General features: G+C 48.1%; 2 protein-coding genes across 2 annotated transcripts in view; both read left to right on the plus strand.

Annotated features, from left to right (window-relative positions):
* Positions 1-225: 225 nt before the first annotated feature.
* LOC117033756 (carbonyl reductase [NADPH] 3) lies at positions 226-4,300 on the plus strand. Its single transcript, XM_033126030.1, has 3 exons — positions 226-714; positions 2,175-2,282; positions 3,819-4,300. Exons 1-3 carry the CDS (start codon positions 294-296, stop codon positions 4,253-4,255), a joined length of 966 nt encoding a protein of 321 aa, XP_032981921.1. The 5' UTR covers positions 226-293; the 3' UTR covers positions 4,256-4,300.
* Positions 4,301-10,342: 6,042 nt separating this feature from the next.
* The window catches only part of DOP1B (DOP1 leucine zipper like protein B), a 96,376-nt gene continuing 85,468 nt past the window's right edge, over positions 10,343-21,250 (plus strand). Inside the window, 2 exon segments of the mRNA XM_033125078.1 lie at positions 10,343-10,506; positions 14,077-14,241. Coding sequence (XP_032980969.1) covers positions 14,104-14,241 — 138 coding nt within the window. The 5' untranslated portion in view covers positions 10,343-10,506; positions 14,077-14,103.

Genomic DNA, 21,250 nt, shown 5'->3' on the forward strand with positions numbered 1-21,250 from the left:
AGTTACTCAGCACTTGTTTTTCTCCACTTGGGGTTCTCCTAAAATAGTTTCTTCAATGCCATGAATATCTAGACCCTATCGACCCATCACCGTCCGGTTTTGCTTTCGGAGAACGACAGCCGCTCCACCCAGCAGACCACCGCTTGGCTCAGAGGAGGCTCCAGAGAGGATGCCGCTCGGGGAGGGGGCGGACCCGGGAGTGGGGTGTTACGAAACCTCGGGAACAGAAGGCCCCTCCTCGGAGGGAGGGGCTGAGGCTCGGGGACCTCGTTCTCTAGAAGTCGCAGCACTGGATGCCAGAACTCAGTTCTGTGCGGCTTCTTTGGCCGTGGCCAGGTATCCAAAGCAGGTGCCACTCCCCCCGTGGTCCCCAGCCCCGTCTGCTGTCCTCGCGAGTGCCCCGCGCGCCACCCACCCACCCAGCCATGTCGTCCTGCAGCCGCGTGGCGCTGGTGACCGGAGCCAACAAGGGCATCGGCTTCGCCATCGCACGGGAACTGTGCCGGCAGTTCTCCGGGGACGTGGTGCTCACGGCGCGGGACGCGGCGCGGGGCCGGGCGGCCGTGCAGCAGCTGCAGGCCGAGGGCCTGAGCCCGCGCTTCCACCAGCTGGACATCGACGACCTGCAGAGCATCCGCGCCCTGCGCGACTTCCTGCTCAAGGAGTACGGGGGCCTCAACGTGCTGGTCAACAACGCGGGCATCGCCTTCAAGAGTAGGTGCGGGAGCGGGAGGTCCCTGGGGTCTCCGTGGGTGCGGGGCAGCGAGCTGCAGGCGCCCCCATACATCCACTTGAGTGACGGGGGAGCACAACACGCGCCCCCCAGGATGCCTTCTGTTCTCGCTTCTGCGGAGTCGCTGGAGCGGTTCGCTCAGCTCCAGGCGGGCCGGGACACCGGGCACAGCTTGCCACGCCCGCCTGCCCACCCGCCGGCCTGTGCCGGCCTGTGCGCCGCCCCGGGCTCTCCCCGAACTGCCGGCTGCTGCGTTTTGCAAGTGAACCGGCCTCTTGGGAGGGGGCAACGCCCTGCTAAGCTCTTCAGCTTTTTGTCTAATGCAAGAAACATTTTTCTTGCCAAGGATCTCCAAGCTCACTTTGGGCTTTCGCTTTCCTTCAAAGAGCGCATTCATAGATGCCGAGAGCCATCTGCCCCGGACAGGAAATGCATCGCCGAGACCCGATTAGCGCGCACTTGCACATTTAATGGACTGGAGACTTGGTTTCACGGAGAACTTTGATAGGCTCCAGCAAAAAGGAAGCGAGCCTGTTCCCTCCCCCCGGGGAACTGGTGTTTGTTATCAAACACATAAGTGCGGGTTGAAGTAGCATCTTTGCTACTTTGGGGGCGCGGGAGGGAGTCAAGATTCCTTACTCTATTACGCTTTTAAGAAACCTATTGAACTGTCATGCGCTGCCGGTAGAAAGAAGTAAACAGGCCAGCCTCACTTACAACTTAGTGGGGAAGAAAAACCTAGAGGCAAAACGGAGTAAAACGAACTCCTCGTACAGTGTGAAACAAGTCCTCATCCCCGGTCCTGGGAGCTCACCATCGCTGTGCAGCCACAACCTGCGCCTCAGTCTGTGCGCTTCCTGGGAAGTGCAGGTGGGAAGTGGCTGACACCCCCTGGGGCCAACGGCTGAGGGATTGGTGCATAAATACCTGGGACGACACCTGGGGGAACAGGTGCGCTGGAAGCCTTGCCCCTCAGTGTGGGCACTGGACCAGCGGCATGTGCAACCCGGGCACTCGCTGGAATCACAGGACTTCAGGCCTCACCCGACCCCGGCTGAATTAGAACGGGCATCTTAACAGAATCTCGGGGCCCCCTGTGCCCCTTCAAGTTTGAGAAGCCGTGATCAAAGTCAAGGGTTCTCCAAGTGTGGCTGGCAGACCAGTAGCAGTGGCGTCACCTGAGGACTCGTTAGGAGGGCAAATGCTGGAGCCCCACCCCCAGACATTCTCGCTCCTACCGCTGAGGGTGCCGCCCACAAAGCTGTGTTTTAACAGGCCCTGCAGGTGATTCAGATACACGGTTTGAGAATCACCAGCCTAGTGACTTAGAAATTGTAAAGTTAGTTTGTTTTTCCTTTAATTAGAGATGAGATCCACTTTGTCATCTGAATTTCAGGGGGCAATGCCTGAGTTTGTCTTTGTTTCCTTTCCTTTTCCAAAGCTGACGATCCCACGCCCTTTGACATTCAAGCTGAGGTGACACTGAAGACAAACTTTTTTGCCACAAGAAATGTCTGCACCGAATTACTGCCAATAATAAAGCCTCACGGTAAGTCCAGTGTGTGGATTGTCCGATTTCATCCCTCCACAAGGAGTGGGCCATGGGGCTGTCCCACATCAATCACCCAGAGGTGCTATTTCTCTGTAGGGGGGAAAATAGAAACCTGCATTATTTTCTCATAGTACTGTATCTGGCTCCTCACCCAAACATTTAGCTTTAAAAGATATGTGTGACACATGCTATGCTTTTGGGCCCCATGTCATGAACTCAACCCTAGAACAGTATAAGATGTTGCAAGTCCCAAAAAAGGCCTCATGCCTTTTGCAATCTCAGTGAGTCCTCCTCCAGCTCCCCGCAGTGACAGGGCCACACCCAGCTCATCTGGGGGTTTGGGGGGGGGTAGTATCTGTTCTAGCATTATTATGATTTCCCCTGTATTCCTTTCTTCTCATACCAAGCTTTGTCAAACTGATTCAGGACATATCAAAGAAATGTTTCTTTATTAGGTAATATCTTGCATACACTTCCAAGGATTCAACAGATAACTTTTCTTACTTTTTCACAAATATTTGTTGAGTGCCTACCATAACCCAGGCATTACTCTGGGTTCTGAGTATACGGTGGACAGGGTCTAGCAGGGGAGACCGTTATTGACAAAGAATCATGAGTGTAAATTACAACTATGCTGGGAGAGGGAAGAGAAGACTTGCTTCCCTGAGGAGTTCTTTCCCAAGAAGTCAACTGTGATTCTTAGGAAAAACAACTCTGTGGTTCATATTAGAAATGTGGTGTGGTGGGGTTTTTTTTCAATTTTTTTTTTTTAATTGGGGAATATTGGGGAACTGTGTTTTTCCAGGGCCCATCAGCCTCAAGTCAAGTCGTTGTCCTTCAATCTAGTTGTGGAGAGCGCAGCTCAGCTCCAAGTCCAGTCGCCGTTTTCAATCTTTAGTTGCAGAGGGTGCAACCCACCATCCCATGCAGGAATCGAACCAGCAACTTTGTTGTTAAGAGCTCGTGCTCTAACCAACTGAGCCATCCGGCCGCCCCTTCAAATTATTTTGTGGTTTTGGCCTGCATATTTGTGTTCATGGATAGAATTGCCTCTTTAGTAGCTGTGAATTATTGTTAATATGAATAATTCATTTAGTACTTTATTAGGTATTAATGTTTGCTTTAAAAAATAAGGAAAATCAAAACCAGGTTGGAGCATCAAACAACTGAACGCGTGGAAGGAAGTATCCATCGTGAAAGACAGACACGGGTCGTTCCCCAAGGCATAACTTGACCCTGATTTTGGCAGTCAGGGATAGAGATGGCCTCCTCTGGCCCTATTCAGAGCCCTAGGAAAGCAGGCTCTGAAGCACCCAGGGGTGTGTATGTGTGTGTAGGGGGGTGTTTTATAACCTACCTGGTGAGATTCTACTACAGATCTCCTCACCTAAAATGTTAAACCGCACTGGTACCTTCTAGAGTCCTTTTTTCCAATCAGCAATTAAACCTGCACCATGACTTAATCGCATATTTGGTATAGTCAACCAATTGTTTATTTGTCACGTTTCCATATTATTTATTATTCTGTTTCAGGCAGAGTGGTGAATATCAGTAGTCGCGTGGGTACAAATGCTCTTGAAAACTGCAGCGAAAATCTGCAGGAGAAATTTCGATGTGAGACACTTACAGAGGAGGACCTGGTGGACCTCATGAAAAAGTTTGTGGAGGATACAAAAAATGAAGTGCATGAGAGGGAAGGCTGGCCTAACTCGGCGTACGGGGTGTCCAAGTTGGGGGTCACAGTTTTATCGAGAATCCTGGCCCGACGTCTGGATGAGAAGAGAAAAGCGGACAGGATTCTGCTCAATGCATGCTGCCCTGGCTGGGTGAAGACAGACATGGCTGGGGCTTCCGGCTGCAGGACTCTAGAGGAGGGGGCTGACACCCCTGTGTACTTGGCCCTCCTGCCTCCCGATGCCACCGAACCTCACGGCCAGCTAGTCCATGACAAAGTGGTCACACATTGGTGAATGTCTTTTTTGGGCCTACTGATTAATAAACATTTGTGGAATGAATGGTGCTATAGTCTGATCAGTTTCTGTCCTTCAGGAGTGTCCGTTAGGATCTCCCAATGAGAAGTAGTCATGCAGGGCGGCCTGCGGGGTCTCAGCTCCCACTCCCCACATTAGAACGCAGGATACAGTGAGGCCAAAAAGGAACACCCACGGAGCCATAGATAGGGGAGTCATATTCTATATTCTCGCTGGCGGCTGGGTTGGAGACACAGGAAACAGGAGCCACACTATCTGCAACCCGACGTCCACTTCTCTCTGTGAACCAACCTCACTTGCTAGCTGCAATCCGCCGTGCTAACTGCAATCTGCGCTTGCTAGCTCAGCCACCATCTTCTTGCTAGCCCCCCTTTTCCGCTAGTGTAGCCACTGCAGTTAGACCAGTGGCCACTGGCCCACTGGTTACAGCTGACGGCCAACTACCACCCGAGTGAGCACCTTTCCACGTGATGCTGAGAGTCTGGAAACTGCACTCCTTGCTCTGTCCCCACAGTGTCTAGTTCTGGGATCCAGCTGAGTGATTTTTCTGTGCCCGATCTCTTTAGCCTGAGAGGAAGAACCTAGTCCTGTGGTTCTTAAGGGTGAGAGGGTATCAGAATCACCTGGAGGGCATGTTAAAACATTGCCCAGAGTTGGGCCCAAGACGGTGTATTTCTAAAAGTTCACAGGTGCTGGTGGCGCTGGGACAGCACTTTGAGAGCCACTGGTCTGATGGAGGTCTCAGGGCTGTGGAGCGGTCTCAGCCATTTTCCAGCTGTCTGCCGTTTCTAGGTTGTTGACTCTGTAAAGATGATGACTGATGATGATGTTTCCTTAACTTTGCAACCCTGCTCTGTATCTCAATCTGTTTTATTATATTTGAGTACATTTTAATTGGTCTCATACTTAGGAAGTAGTATATGTAGTTTGAAGGACTCGGGAGGAATGTCATTTTTTTTTTCTGGGGTATTATTTCTTCCAAATGGGTTTTTCTTTTAGGTTTTGCATTCTGTGTCCTTCCCAGATTGTTTGCAAGGCTGCCCTGCCACTTCTTCCATTTTGTTCATGCACGAGCAACTTTGTCTAGACCACCATCTCTTTGCTCCGATATATGCAGACGTCTTCTCCTTAACCTGTTCCCGCTGCCCTCTGAGCTACAGTCCAGGGTGATTCTTCTGATGCCTCCCCAGCCCCTTTTGTTGTCTCTCCGACAGCAGGCAATTCCACTTTCACTGCTTTCTAGTGGGATTGGTTTTCCAAACAGCCTCCTAGGTTCTGGTTATACCCTGTAGAAAAAAACACTTGGAGACCAAAGGATCTTGCGAAAGAGAAGAAATATACTTTTGAAGAAAGTTTGCAATGGAATCAAGACCTCTGCTGAAACGGCTAGCTAAACGCCAACAAAAATACAACAGGTGCACCATGGACAAAATCCAAAAGAAAGAAGCCACACATGTACCTGGTTTGTGAGGGGCTGCTCACAGTGGCAACAGCAACATTGTCACTTGATTATGAGCACAAAATCACATCTCCTGATGACAGCATTGCCGAAATAAGGGAAAATGCTCTTTTCCATTTGGGAATCAGTATAGAGATGCTCAAGGTTTCATTTATTTGGGGAACCAGGACTACACAGGTGACTCTCTTATTTCTGGTTTATTACAGGGTTCAAGGTATTTATTTTTCTTGACTCTCCAACGTACAGTGGCAGCATGGCAAAATGCCAGACTAGCTCTCTCAATCCTCACCTCACTTTTCCATCCACTTTGGGTACTTGGAAGTCTGAATCCCACCCAGCTAGCATTTCATTTCCTTCAGCCATCTCTATATTGCCTGATGAAATTCAGCATGCTCTTATATTCATCTCAGACCATAACTCCTAAGACATTTTCATGACATCTTATCTTGCTCTAAAATCATTTTAATGGCTCTCGATCAATTTCCTGAACCCCTTTCATATTCTGGCCTCCCTCTGCAGCCAGCCTCCAGAGTCCTGCCAATGATGGGCAGTAGTGGGGGGACCGTGGAGCACTTTTGAGCTCTGCCTGATGGACTCAGACAGGAAATGTGCAAGGAAACAAGTTAATCCCTTGTATTCTCCCTTTGTCTCGAGCCAAATCCCACCTTGACATTTTTGGATCTGCATGTAGCCCACTTAGAAGACCCTTAATTGCAAACTGCTGATCTGAACGGCATGTCTCATTTTTATGGAAGGTCCTAGGGGGCCCTGATTGGATGGCCTGCCCAGCAGCCTCTTCTCAAGAATTATCTCCTGGCCCCCTTCTCCCTGCCTCTTCCCCGTGTTTGCGGCTGCAGCAGCCTCAGTTGACTCCTGCTGCTCTAGGCCCTTCCTCTAAAGAGGAGGACCAGCTAGACGGACAGGGTAAGCTCTGAGCTGTTACTGTGAGCAGCCCCGCCCCACCCTATGTGGTCCAAGGAGCAGAGGGAGCCAGCATCGCCAGGGGAGGAGGCAAAGGACTCTCAAAAGAAGCCCTTACAGAGTGGCCCAAAGAGAGACAGCCCCCTCCCCACGGTGGTGTCCCTTCCATGGCCTCAGACCATTCCTGAGATCCCTGGTTCTAAGAGATGCTCCAAGATTTCTCTGTATCCTTAAAAGAAAATTTTTCTTCAGCTAATTTGAACGGGATTGTTGTTTCTTGCAACCAAAAGGAGTCTAATAAAAGTGCATTAAAATGTTTCATGGTTTGCAGTAGTAAAAAAAAAATTAGGCTTGGACTCAGAAGGAAAAAAGAAAAAAAACATCCTGAATTGAGAGCCCATGGCATACTAGGCCATATGTCACACTTAATACCTTTCCCGACACTGTTTGCATAATTCTCAGAACAGTCCTTTGAGGTAAGTATTGATGTCATTTTTCAAATGAGGAAATAAAGGCTTGGAGAGGTTGATTAATTTGCCCAAGGTCACACACCTGAGTCACAGGCCAGGACCATATCCAGGACTGTCTGACAGTAGAGTTTCTTGGCTTTTCGTGGCACTGGGTGCTTGTCATATCCAGCGTCACTATTACAAATCTAGAGATCACGGGTAACTCCCTTGGTGTAAACATTAACATTTTCGCTGTGACGTTCATCTCTAGTCAAATGATATTTCCATGCCGCTGACTGCGGCATTCAACTTTACCCACGAGCTCAGTGTTCCAAAAAGGAAGTGTAGGGAAGCAGATGTACATTTTTCTATATTTTTGTGTTTTTCAAGAATGAATAACAATAGGAAATTTTTATTCTTTAATCATTTATTTTAATAAAATGCAGCACCTTAACTGTATTTACTTAAAAATGTAAATACTGTAATTATTTCCTGTGGATTTTTGACACATTTTGGAGAACAAACTTGAAATCAATTAACTCAGTGAAAAGGTTAAGGGAGATGATACACTGAATCTGGGTGATCTGTAAGCCACGTGGTCATAGATCCCCATGTTAGCCTCGGTGAACTTTTCCATAAAGTAGATTAATGAAATATGGCTTAAAGGGGGATTACCCCATGCGATGTGTGTTTCAGACACCAGGGGGAGCCAACGATCCCATCCACATCGGCTTTTCTGTGATACACTTTGCTAGATTGGCGCAGGTGTGGTCAACTCACATACAGTATCAGCTTCAAACCTGGCTTTGGACTTCTCCCTCACCTACTGAACTGCAACAAGGATTGTGACAGACCAAGAAGCTGAAGAGTGATGTGGTGTAGAGGTGAAACAGGTGATAATGACGATCCTGACGGAGGTTTACTTGTTACTGCAAGTCAACCACAAGTGAGCACAGCATCAAATACAGAACTACACAGGACCTCTGTCTAATGGGTGGAGTACAGTCGAGTTTAGAAGGGACAGGCTTGGAAGGTCACCGATGTCTGCACACAGATACTCAGAATGTTTACCTGGCCAGTCTCTCTAATAGGTGGGCCAGCCTGAGCCAGAGAATGCCTTCTTTATCATGATCAGAAGAGGTAAGAATTAAAGTTCTGATTTCAATTAAATTTGAAAAGCCCTGATTAGTTTGAGGGTCATTATGTAAGGAACCCACTCTATCTACATGTCTTAAACAGATGAACAGAGCTAAGGAGACTTTTAAGTGTGACAAGCCAATGTGACCCAAGACCGATTTCTTGTAGGAATAAACTTTCAAATATTAATGCTGTACATTTACTGTCAATCCTGATTATAAATGGAGTCGGTCTTTCAAGAGTTCACAGTACAGTTGACCTTTGAACAACACCAGAGCTGGGTCACCCACCTCCCACAAGCCAAAAACCCAAGTATAACTACAACTGGAATTTGTCAATTCATTTTAATGACCCTCCCACACACCTGGAGTTCTTTGGAGCTAGTTGACATAAATACAAGGCATGTGTAATATTTTATATAAATGTATTAGGACAAAGTTATACCTGGTGGTTTTGACACAAATAGACTGGTTCTCTTTTTCAATGGTGAGTACAAGCAGTTCTTTCATCTCTTATTAGTTCAATACAGTGTGGAGTGTGGCTAAAATTTGAGGAACCTGAAACAAAATAAAACAAAACCACTCACTGTATGCCAACTGTTTTTGTTGGCATACAACAAAAACTGGAGTTTATCATATCTTTATTAGGAATGACTTTTAATGGCATTAATCCTTTTTCTTGCGAACTCAATCCTGTAGTTTTCCTCTGCTTCCACTTTAAGAAAATGCCCCAAACTGACCACTAGAGGATTAACAGCTGAGGCACTTGGTATATGCCAAGTAGACATGGAGGTGGCTAGGTCAGAGGTCCAGCAACCCAAACTATTAAAATATTCTTGGTGATCTGAGGGAGGTTAGGTCGCCTCGGAAATCTGACACGAAGCATATACCCTTTCTCCAGAAACTTACACGTACACAAGATGTTCTGTACAATTTTAAAGTGTTCATGGACATCCCACTCTCACCCCATCCTCCAAACTTTCATGGCTGCCTTGCCCTGGGAAGCCTCAGCCTAGATCTAAAAATTCCTAAAGTACCTTCAGGGGTTAAGTGGGCAGCGGCCTCTGCAGAAATTATAACCTCATTCAACAGGTGGCACTGCTTTGGCTGGCTGGCTGGGAGCCCCAGCTGGTGCAGTCAGGATTCTCAGGTGAACTCCGCCCAATTCCTATCATTCAAGGTGCCTCTCGCCCCGCAGCTGTCAGGCCAGGTTGGGTGCGTCTGAACTGTCCAGGTCCGAAGGCTCATGAGAATGACAGAAAGGGGAGTGAGTTTATCAGTAAATATTCATGCTCTTTAGAATTGGCGTGAGGTGTCCTTTCTGAGCCAGAGTACTTAACGAAGCAAAGCTCATTTCAGGCATGAATTCCTTCACCTCTTCTGATGCCGAACAGGGGTGGCCTGTAGGACAAGGCACCTTAACCACGGTCCCGGAGCCTCCTGCGGCTCGCCTCCTCCCCGAGGGTTTGGATGTGGTCCCGATGGAAAGGATGGGCTGAGCCAGGTGCCATGAGCCCCACCTTTCTCGAGCCCCACGGTTCTATTGTCTGTAACTCTAAAGCTCCTCTCAGGTAGGCTGATTCACTGACCGACGTCCTCTTTCTCTGCATGTGTCGGGGGACTTCCAGGTGAGGGACGGAGCCATCCTGCCCACCTGTGCGAGGCCTTCGAGGCCTTCGGGGAGCAGTCCCGCGGGGAGGGCAGGAGCTAGTTGTTGAGGCTGACAGCGACATCCACCGAGGGGCGGGAAAACTGTGCAAAAATAGGGGAAAGAGCCCAGAGTTCTGCAGTCTGCGCACAGGAACCGCCCCCTCACGCTGAGGACCCGCCTTCCGGTCCCCGCCACACGCCGAGGTACCGCCTCCTGGTCCGCCCCCAGGCCCAGCGCCCGCCTCCCTGCCCTGCCCCAAGCGTCGAGTATACGCCCTTTGTCCTGCCCCACGCACCGAGGACCCGCCCTTCGCCCCTGGCATCGCCTACCGAGGGCCCTCCTCCCAGCCCCGCCCCTCTTGCCGAGAACCTCTTCCCTTGCCCCGCCCCCACTTGCCAAGGGCACGCCCTGTCCCCGCCCCCGTGCGCCGAGGGCCCGCCTATCGCACCCGCCCTCTCCCTGGAGCAGGGGCTGCAAAGGCTCGGGCGCGCCGCCTTTTCCGCGGTCCCGGCTCGTGGCCGAGCCGCAGCAGCCGCCGGCTCTGCCTGCCGCAGCCCAGCGGGCTCCTAGGTACGCGGGCGCGTCCCCGAGAAAGGCCGCCGCCGCTGCCGCGGGTAAGTCGGGCCCGCGCCCTCGGCCGCCGGGCAGTGCCGGAGGAGCCAGAGGAGCCGGGACGTCTGCGGCGGGCCCGCGAGCGTCGAAGCGGCTCGTGCGACCTCGCTAGGCTGCGCAGGGTTCCGGCGGCGCGGTGGGGGCGGTCCCGAAGTGTAGGTGGCTCCTCCGAGTGCGGCTCAGCCCGCATTGCTGCAGTGCGGGGGCTGTTGTAGCGAGGCCGCGCGTGGGCGTGAACTCCGGCCCGAGACTCCCTTGGGGCAGCCCGGGAGGCTGGGCAGGGTCTCCTCCCAGGTTTCCTGGCTCCGGTTAGTGAGGGAAGTGCGGCCACGCCTTTGCCGGCCCCTCGTGGCCTCTAGTCCAGCAGATGGAGGTCAGGTGGGTTATGGCCCATCCGTCCCTCACCTCGGCCGGCTGACGGAGGAGAAGCTGTGCCTTTGTTTGTGCTGTCCCAGTCGGGGAGGAGGGCTAGAGACCCAAATCTTTATAAAATGAGGGTTTTCCTGAAGGGGAGAACTCAGAGTCTCCCAGATTGTCCCCAGGAGAAGGGATCCGAGCCGCATTGCGCGCGCCCTGCGTCTGGCAGGATTGCCGGGTGCTGCTGGCGTAGATGGCCCTTGAGCAGCTCGTAGTGCACCTGCTTATGGAGACTACCCGCAGGTGTTTCGCTAACCTGGGACAGCTGCCCTACACTTGGGAAAACCTTTGTAGGATATTTTTCGTAAGGAGATGGAGGCCCTCCCCTTCCCCCAAAGCCTCCTCCCATTAGTGTCTTGAAATTTCCCACAATTTAATTATCACTCTGAAAGATCAAATTCAAGATAATGTGCCCTAGAGTTGACTAAACCAATTAACCAACGGCAGACGAATGTTTTCTGTGCTGTAGACTAAGGGTCATTATCTATTGACAAGTGTTCTTGCTTGTGGGAGGGTGGCTGTTATTTTTCACTGTCTTCTTTTTCATTTAACTCAGAAACCTTCCTTCATGTAAACATTTCACAATTAACTTCTCTGGGATCTAGCAGTTGATTTTTTAATTTGAATTTGTTTTTCTAAGAAATTAAGAATGTTTAAGGAGAGAGATTTCCTGCTGACATTTTCGATTTTCAGGTGGATACATCTGGTCAGATAGACTTGTTTAAGGGATTACTTTGTCTAATGGTTAGTAGGCTGTAGAACTTTTATCAGTTTTACTGAGCTACTGAGTCTCTCACAGAACAGGCATTCAGGATAGATGGCCAGATCGTTGTCAAAAGGGCTAGTTAAGGGCTGAACTATTCAGTTTACCTGTAGCATATTGTAGTGGAAGCTCTGTGGCACCACGCTGACTAGAGCTGGAATCCTCATTCTGCCAGTTGCTCCCTGTGTGACCCCAGCAATTTTCTGGAGGGCCTGAATCCCACTGTCCTCCTCTGGAGTCCAGTGATAGCCATTTCACAGGACTCTTGTGTGTCGCATGAGATAAGTGCATGCACAAATGATGTATTTACCAAGCACACCCAGAAGACTTCCTTAGTGTAGTATCGAATGCCCTGTATTTTGAAAGAGAGGAGCTTGCTTGAATGACTGTTTCCAAACTTCTTACCTGTGCTCGTCGTTTCACCAAATAGTCCTTTCTTCGTATAGCCAGCCCCATATTAAACTGCCCCACTTACCTGCCCTTACGTGGCCAGTACCCTCCCTGCCAGGAGCAGTGGTGCCGTGGTTGCCACCCACATCCTAAACACATGGTATCGCTGACAAGGCTCTCCTGCTAACTGGCTGACAGCACCTGGGGACTTTAAGGACTCCTCTGCTGGTAGTTAGCCTTCCTCTGTCCTTTCCTGTTGCCCGTGTCACCCTGTTGTTTCAGTCCACCCTCCGTCACTGTGTGCAGCGTTAAATTGAAATGATGTATTTAGGTGTTTCCTCTTTCATTAGGTTATGAGCTGTGAGAGTGGGACCCTGTCTTTTTCATGTTTCTTTTCCCCGTCCTTACACACTTAATACAGTGAACAGGCTATATGTATGGAGTATTTTAGTGGCTCAGAGATGCTGGATTTCAGACTTGTAAATTTCCTAGGGGGGAAAAAAGTTGTGGACTATTTGGCTGTACTAACTTCTTACTTCACAAAATAGAAAAACTACCACCTCTCGTTACCATCCTTAATATTTTCCAAAAGTGTGAAGGCTATTTCAGAAAAAGGGCAGGCTTTCCCAAGAATGAGTAGCCAGTCTTATGGGGTGGGTGCATATACATAGTACGCTATATTTTTGCAAAGAGGCCCAGCATGAGCCAAGGCTTTGTGGTAGAATAAGTCGGTAGGTGGAGCCTTGTAGACCACGGGATGAGTGGGTGAGGAATTTGGATTTATTGAGACACCTGTGCCACAGTCAAATAGATATTTGCATGAATCTGGACCTCAGGGTGGTTTGGGCAGGTGTTATAAATCCATAGGTCATTAGCATGAAATGGTATTTGTAAGTTACGGAAATGGGGAGATCACCGAGGATAAAGAGAGCAAGAAAGGATCCAAGGCTTGGTGCCAAGGAATGCCACCATGTCCATATCTTATAGAGTAGTTTTCAAAGTTGTAATTTGTTTGAATAGACTGGTGGGTTGACCTTGAGATTTTCTTTTTTTTAAGGAAGGAATAAAAACAAAACTTGAGATAAGCATGCATGTGTATTGTATACATTATAACATATAAATGAATGTGTGTTTTCACATCAGATCAGTGCAACAGTCCATGTTCTTTGTTTCCTTTTGTCACATTGAGGATTAAAATAAAGGGAAATAGTTGCTGTTGGAATTGGGATTAGACCATCTATATCTCAGGCTTTGCAGTACATGCGTTGGTTCACATATAATGAATCCATCTAGCCACAGGAATAAATAAAATAATCCATCAAAGAATATACAAGGGCAAGAAGAATAAAATGATGATTGCTTGGGCCCTGGCATACCCACCCTACATCCAGACTCTGCACTCAGGCTTAAAGCCATCAGGGCAGCACCTGGCGGGGACCTGGTGGGTGACTGGAGCTTGGGAACCGAACAGGCACCTGGTGGATTTCTGACAACACTGCTGTCAGACACTATATCATCCTTATGTTTTTTAACTGTTTTTCTCCCCACCAGATTTTCGTCTAGAATATTTCCAATCCTCTATCCTAGTTGTAGACGAGGGGTTTGCTAAATAGGTTATTCCAGTTAAGAGTACTGCTTAGGTTTTATAAATGCCCTATGATGGGAGGAGCCATTTGCTTTCAGAATGACCAATTGGCAACAATGCATAGTTAGCTGCTTTGTTTCACTCCTAGAGTTAATTTTTTCAATTAGGTGGAACCCTAGCATTTTTGCTTCTTCCTGCTCTGTCCACTGGTCTCGCTCAGAATCCAGGAGGGTTGAACTGTTTATCTTTTATCTACCATGGCACCTGGCCCAGAAGCCTTGCTAAATATTTGCATTGGATCGCCAGGTGACTTTGTGCGCTGTAGTGTTTGTGGATGCGTGTCCTCTAGCTCTGGGCTGGGAGTGATTTGTGCCCTTGAGTAGCTGCCTCATTTGTTTATTTTTGATTTGCTTTTAGATACTTTCTCTGCTGCGAGAATGTAAGATGGATCCAGAAGAACAGGAACTATTAAATGACTACAGATACAGAAATTACTCTTCAGTGGTCGAAAAGGCCTTAAGAAATTTTGAGTCCTCGAGTGAATGGGCCGATCTCATATCTTCACTGGGCAAGCTCAACAAGGTATGTGGGGCGTAGGTATTTGGATTGCGTGGAGGCAGGAACACAACTGTCTTTTTATTATTTTAAGGAATTGTCTTATTGCTATCACACCGTGTACTGATTATAACAAGGAGAAAAGGCAGATAAGAAAAACCACCCACAATTCTGTCACCCAGGCTTCCTGCTTTTAGCCTATCAGTATACATACTGTGTTTCCCCCAAAATAAGACCTAGCCAGACCATCAACTCTAATGCGTTTTTTGGAGCAAAAATTAATATAAGACCCGGTCTTATTTTACTATAAGTAAAGTACTTATAGTAAATATACTATACTGTAAACATAAAATACTACTTATAGTATTTAAAATAAGACCGGGTCTTATATTAATTTTTGCTCCAAAAAACGCATTAGAGTTGATGGTCTGGCTAGGTCTTATTTTGGGGGAAACATGGTACCTCCTTCCAGCTTTTTTTCCCTGAGCATAGAATTATAGTGTAGATATACTTGAATAGCCTTTTTCTCAACGGTATTTAGGTCCAAACAAGATAAATTATAAAATTGCCCAGTCAGTTATTCAAAGATTAATTGTTCTTCACGTACTGCTTAGGATTTTTATGGCTTTTTCTTTTTTGGTCTATTTTTTTTTTTTTTTTTTTTACCATTTTACTGCTGATTGGTAACACCTGGAAGAATAAAGGATGACATAAATAGTGAAATCTGGCCAGAGATTCTGTTATGTTTGGACGAAGAAAAAGCAGTCAGACCTAGGAAGACCAAAACCAGTCACATGCAGGTTTGACCTTGGGCTCTATAGATGGGACCATTGTATTTTCCCATCGTGCCCAGAAAGAGGATGACACAGTAAACCCCAAGCACTCAGAGGACCACGGTGACCCGTAGGTAGAAGATACCTGGGATCGAAGAGGCTGTGCCCGGCCCTGTTGCTCTCTGGCCAAGGCTCCTGGCTGGGATACCTGATTGTGGAGCCCAGATGCCCTGTGGGACTTGGGAGGTGCCCAGATCCTACTCTGCAGATCTCCACTCCTCAGGTCACAGACACCGGGGGACTCTAACCAACCTCATTTCTCCATTTCCCTCTTCAAGGAACGAGGCGGGGGAGGGAGGGAGTGGGGAATGCTAGCAGCCTGGCCACAGAGCCGTGCCTGGGCAGCAGTCCAGAAAGCAGCTGTCTGCTGTCACAGATGGCTGTCAGGCACAGGGGACAGAGGTGGTGGTGACAGGTAGTGAGTGGCCAGGATGCGGCCGGCTGCCTGGCAAGGTATGTTTGCAAGCATGTGAACGTCATGGCTGCGTGCTGGCTGGGATGGACAAACGTAATCAAAGAGCAGATAAGTGCTTGAGAGTTCTTTGGTTTTAAAGCTCTAATGCAGGAATTCTCACGCTGAAGAGAACACTCACTGTCTTCCAGGAAGGTGGCTTCCTTTTTTAGGGGAAAGGGAGAAGCGCTGGAATGGGATTTAGGCATATTCAAGTTCTAGATGGTTCACTGTTTTAGTACTTGACTCTCCTGGAATTTTTAGTTTATTATGTTTCTGTTGAGGTAAAATTCACCTAACATGAAATTTACCACTTACCCATTCTGGCGCACAGGTAAGTGCCTTTCAGTACATTCACAGTGTTGGGAATCGCCACTGTCCAGTTCCAGACCATTTTTACCACCCCAGAAGGAAACCCTCCCCAGCCCCTGGCAACCACTGATACACCTTCTGTGTCTGTGGACATTTCATATAAATGGAGTCATACAATATATGGCCTTTAGTGTCTGGTTTCTTTCATGTTTTCAGAGTTTATCCACGTGGTGGCATGTATAAGCACTTCATTCCTTTTGATGGCCAAATAATATTCCACAGTGTGGATAGACCACATTTTGTTGATCCATGCATCAGTTGATGACTTTTGGATTTCCACCTTTTGGCTGTTGTGAATAGTACTGCTGTGAACATTTGTGTACAAGTTTTTGTTTGAACACCTATCTTTGCTTCTTTTGGGTGTCTACCAGGAGTGGAATTAAAATGCAGGTTATTGAGTACAGTTGTGATCCTGTAAGGAGCTTTTAAAACATAGACCGTTCATTCATTCAATAATTATTTGAGCACCTACAACATGCCATAGTGGTTCCAGGTATCGGTACAGCAGAGGACAAAACAAGACCCCACCCACAGTCTGGTGGGGTTTAGGGGGAAGCTGGATGATAAGCAAAACATGGGGTCTTAGATAGTGATGAATGTTGTGGGAACAGTAAAGAAGGGAAGGGACACCAAGTATTGGGACATTGTGACATTCAATGGTGTTGTCAAGGACGGCCTTGCTGAGAAGGTGCCCTTTGCCGCAGTACAGAGGCTCTGGTGTGTCTGAGGCCAGTGAGGTGGCCACAGAGGCAAGGGGTGGGGAGCATGTCAAACCTTGTAGGTCTTTCAAACGAGTGTGGCAGTGGCCACTGAGGTAGCTGGGAGCCCTGGGGGAGCTGAGCAGAGGAGCTGGTCTGGCTTCCCTTCTGGCATGCCAGAGGCGTTTCCAGCTGCTGTGCCGGGCGTCGGACAAGGTGGAAACCGAGACCACGCACGAGCTGTTGCTATAATGTAGGTGCATCGGTGGGGAAGGGTTTAGATTCTGAATGTACTTCGAAGGTGTAGCTAACAGGATTTGCTCGTGGATTAGATGTGGGATATAAGAAAAAGAGGAGTCAAGTCTGACTCAGATTTTCAGCTTGAGAAGGCTCAGGGATGCAATGGGGAGACTGGCGTGGAGCCGGCTCTGAGGGAGAGCAGGGGTCACTTTGGGACAGGTTCGTGTGAGGCTTCTGTTAGGTGTGCGTAGGCAGGTGGATATGAGTCAATTGGATAAAAGTTTAAAAAGACAACTTTTGTTACAGCTGGTACCCAATTCCATGTAATCCCATTACGGTGTCCTCTTTGCTCAAACTTCCTGCTGTGCTGCTGTGATTAAGCAGTGAGTGAGAACAGCCCCCTGGAAAAATTTGCAAAATACGGGTGGGTGACACTGTCCCTGCCTCAGCCCTGCCTATGACAGGTGGCATTCGTAGAGAGCACCTGAGAGCTAATCCAGTTAAAACGAAGTCATTTAGGGTGGGCCTTGCCCCAGTAGGACTGGTGTCCATACAGAAAGGGGAAATGTGGACACAGACATAGACATGCAGGTGGGGAGGGTGCCATGTGAAGATGATGGCAGAGGTCAGGATGCAGTTTTAAACCAACGAGCGCCAAAGATGGCCCAAGCAAACTGCCGGAAGCTAGAAGAGCAGCCTGCAGCCGTTTCTTCCTCACAGCCTCAGGAGGAACCAACCCTCCTGGCACCTTGATCTCGGACTGCTGGCCTCCGGGCTGTGAGAATCCATTGCTGTGTTTAAGCTGCCCGATATGTGGTGCTTGGTCACGGGAGCCCTAGCTAACTGATACAGTGGAGGAGCCAAGATGTACTGGACACTAGGTGCTGGGGACACAGCATTGAACGCAAAGTTCCTGCTCTCAAGGAATGCAGGGCTTTGGTGGCAGGAGACAGACAACAAGTAAACATATTCTCTTGGGTCCTGCGTGCTCTGAGGACACTAATGCAGGGATGTGGGGTAGGGAGGGACAAGGCTGGGGTGCTGGTTGAGACAGAGATGGCTCTCTGATAATGTGACATTTGAGATTTGAGCTGAGGCCCAGATGCAGTGAGCAAGCTGGCAGGGAGGCCATCTGGGCCACCGGCCTGTGTCCAAGGTACAGTAGGGGGAGGGTGTGGCTGGGGAGGGAGGAGACGTAGCCAGCGCAGATCCTGTGGTTTTGTTCTGCGAGGGAGGGGAGGCCGTGTAACCTCCAGGAAGGCTTGGGGCGAGGTGACGGCTGCCTTACCTGTTAGGAGAACCCCTCTGGCTGATGGGTGGGGAGTGAGTCTGAGTGGCAGGTGGCAGTGGGCAACTTTAGCACCCAGATCAGGGTTTGGGAAGGTGCTGGAGGGAGCAAGCCTCTATCAGCGTTAGTGATTACTTCTGTATTCAGAGGTACCTGGTAAGAGTTGATGTAAATACAGAATTTTCTTAAGGCTTTAGTGATGGTTAGATTTCTTGGACTCATGCATGTACACACGAATTCAGTGAGTAAATTAGTGATGAATTAATAAAAAAGAAAAAACCTTTATAATGGAAATAGAAGCAATATTGTATACAAAGGTTAGGTCAAGATGTTTTCTAATTAAAGTAGGTGATTGCAGGTTAGAAAACAAAACCATACAACAGAAGACTCATCCAGCTCAACTCTTGACAAATGAGAAAACTAAGCCCCGAAAGGTCTTGGTTTGTCAAACTATATACAACTTTTAATTGTACCATTTTAAAAACTTGCTAAACTTTCAGTATCATTTTTAGAATTTTTCGGTATTAGAGAAAAGTGTATCTTTTACAGTTTTTGGCAAACCAACATGAATAGGGTAATATTTGCATAATGGTTTATCTGAGACTTCAAGCCATCCTCTTTCACTGATTATTTTTAGGTAAGTTTTAATCAACAGTGTATGTTGAGCCTTTACGAACCCAACCATTTGTACCAAACCTTGGATTACAACTTTGATGGTGGAAGTGAAGGATAGTAGAAATTAGTAAATTCTACATTTAAAACCTTGTTGCTAACACTTCTTTTTTAAAAATGGTCCCAAATGAACTCCCTTTTTTTGCTGCTTTTGTTCAATCGTCTGTTTCACAAAATGGCCAGGAAGCCAGTGACATGAATAGCAAGGGAAGTAGGCGGTCTTGGGTGTTACATGTTTTAGCTTCTAAAACGTTACTGCTTAATTACAGACACTTCCTTTTTAAAGCAGACCCTCTTTATTGTGGCATTTCAGACGAGTGCTATGCTATGCTATGGGGGGAACATGGGCTGGAGCTGGGACCAGCGGGAGGTGAACTGTGCTGGCCCTTTACCGATCAGCTCCAAGATCTCTTCCACCTCGAAACTCGATGAACCTGAACTGGATCCTGATTTTTTTTTTTTAACTGTTTTTTAATTTATTTTCTTCAGTGTGTCTTTCCAGGACCGATCAGCTCCAGGTCAAGGAGTTGTTTCAATCTAATTGTGGAGGACGCAGCTCACAGTGGCCCATGTAGGGATAGAACTGGCAACCGTGGTGTTAAGAGCATCGCCCTCTAATCAACTGAGCTAACCGGCTGCCCCTGAATCCTGATTTTTACCCGAGCCCTAATCAGCTACATTTCTCTGTTAAATATAGTAGTATTCAATCAGATAAAGCATCTTTAGTTGGAAATCTGTTTTAGTTTGCTCAGGCTGCCCGAACAAAATACCACAGACTGGGTGGCCTACCAGAAATTGACTTTCTCACAATTCTGGAGGCTAGAAATCTCAGATTAGGGTGTTACAGATTTGGTTTCTTCTGAGGAGTCTCTCCTTGGCTTGTAGGTGGTGCCTTTTCATTGTGTCCTCACAAGGTCTTTGTTCTGTGTGTGTCTGTCTTATAAGGACACCCGTCATATTGGATTAGGGGCCTCCCTAATGACCTCATTTTGTCTTAATTGCATCTTTAAAAGTGCTATCTCCAAATAGTCATGTTCTGAGGTGATGGGGGTTAGGGTTTCAACACAGGAATTTTAGGGGATACAGCTTGGCTCATAACAAGGTCTGACAATGAGTGTAGATGGTCTCATATCAATTTTTATAAAAAGCTCATTTCTGATGGGAGCCCAGATGGTTTTTCGGTACGTGACGTATGGAAGAGTAGAGAGTTATCTATCTGTCTATCTATATCTATTTTTGTGCGGCTCAGAGCATCATGAAGAACTGGAGTTCTCGTGTAGTGATATCCTATGTCCCTGGAACTTCCTAATCACTCAAGGCAGCCTTCCCAATTGTCTTAGTCCATTTAGGGTGCTGTGACAAAATACTACAGGTTGGTGACTTAACAGAAATTCACTTTCTCACAGCTTTGGAGGCTGGAGGTCCAAGATCAAGGTGTCAGCAGATTCCCACTGGCGAGATCCCACTTCCTGGTTCATAGTCTTCTCTCTGTGTCCCCTCTCTGCGGTCTCTTCTGTAAGGGCATGAATCCCGTTCATGAGGGTTCCACCCTCATGACTTAATCACCTCCCAAAAGCCCCACCTCCTAATGCCGCCATCTTGAGGGGGGACACAGACATCCAGACACAGCACAGTGATTTGTGCCCCATCTGACTGCATCTGACAAGCTCTGCACCTGCTGCTTTGTGGAGGCTGTGTTGTGGGGTGTCTTTTGGGGGGCTCATCCCTCCAGTGTGTCTCCTTGCGAGGACCCTTTCAGTCCCCCCGTCGTCTTCCTCCTCCCACTGAGAGGCGGTTTCAGTCGCTGCTCCTGACCCCCGCTGGACCAGACTCTGAGTGACAAGTGACGTGGGGTAGGCCATGAGCTCCTCTCCGCCTCCTTACTGAGGAATTGCAGCTCTCAGCCTACATGACGCCTGCTCCCATCTTGTCACCTCACTTGTGGGGCCCCACCTGTTGGAGTACCTTGGTTTGGGGCAATTATTTTCATCCTTTCCCAGCAACTTTTTACTGCCATCTGGGGTAATAACCTTGACAGAAGTTGTCAGATAAATGGGGTAGTAAAGACTGATTGGGAAGACGTGGGCCTTAGTGCCTTATGAGAAGAGACCAAATTGAAAGGACGTTGTCGGCCGTTATTACTCGTTTCACTTTTTTTTTTTTGAAGTGATTTTTTTTTTTTTAAACACACTTTATTTTTATTTATTTATTTTTTTAAGATTTTTATATTGGGGAAGGGGAACAGGACTTTATTGGGGAACAGTGTGTACTTCCAGGACTTCTTTCCAAGTCAAGTTGTCCTTTCAATCTTAGTTGTGGAGGGTGCTGTTCAGCTTCAAGTTGTTATCCTTTCAGTCTTAGTTGTGGAGGGCGCAGCTCAGCTCCAGGTCCAGTTGCCATTGCTAGTTGCAGGGGGCACAGCCCACCATTCCTTGCGGGAGTCGAACCGGCAACCTTGTGGTTGAGAGGATGCCCTCCAACC

The sequence above is a fragment of the Rhinolophus ferrumequinum genome, chromosome 2 (assembly GCF_004115265.2).
Source record: "Rhinolophus ferrumequinum isolate MPI-CBG mRhiFer1 chromosome 2, mRhiFer1_v1.p, whole genome shotgun sequence".
NCBI lineage: Eukaryota > Metazoa > Chordata > Mammalia > Chiroptera > Rhinolophidae > Rhinolophus > Rhinolophus ferrumequinum.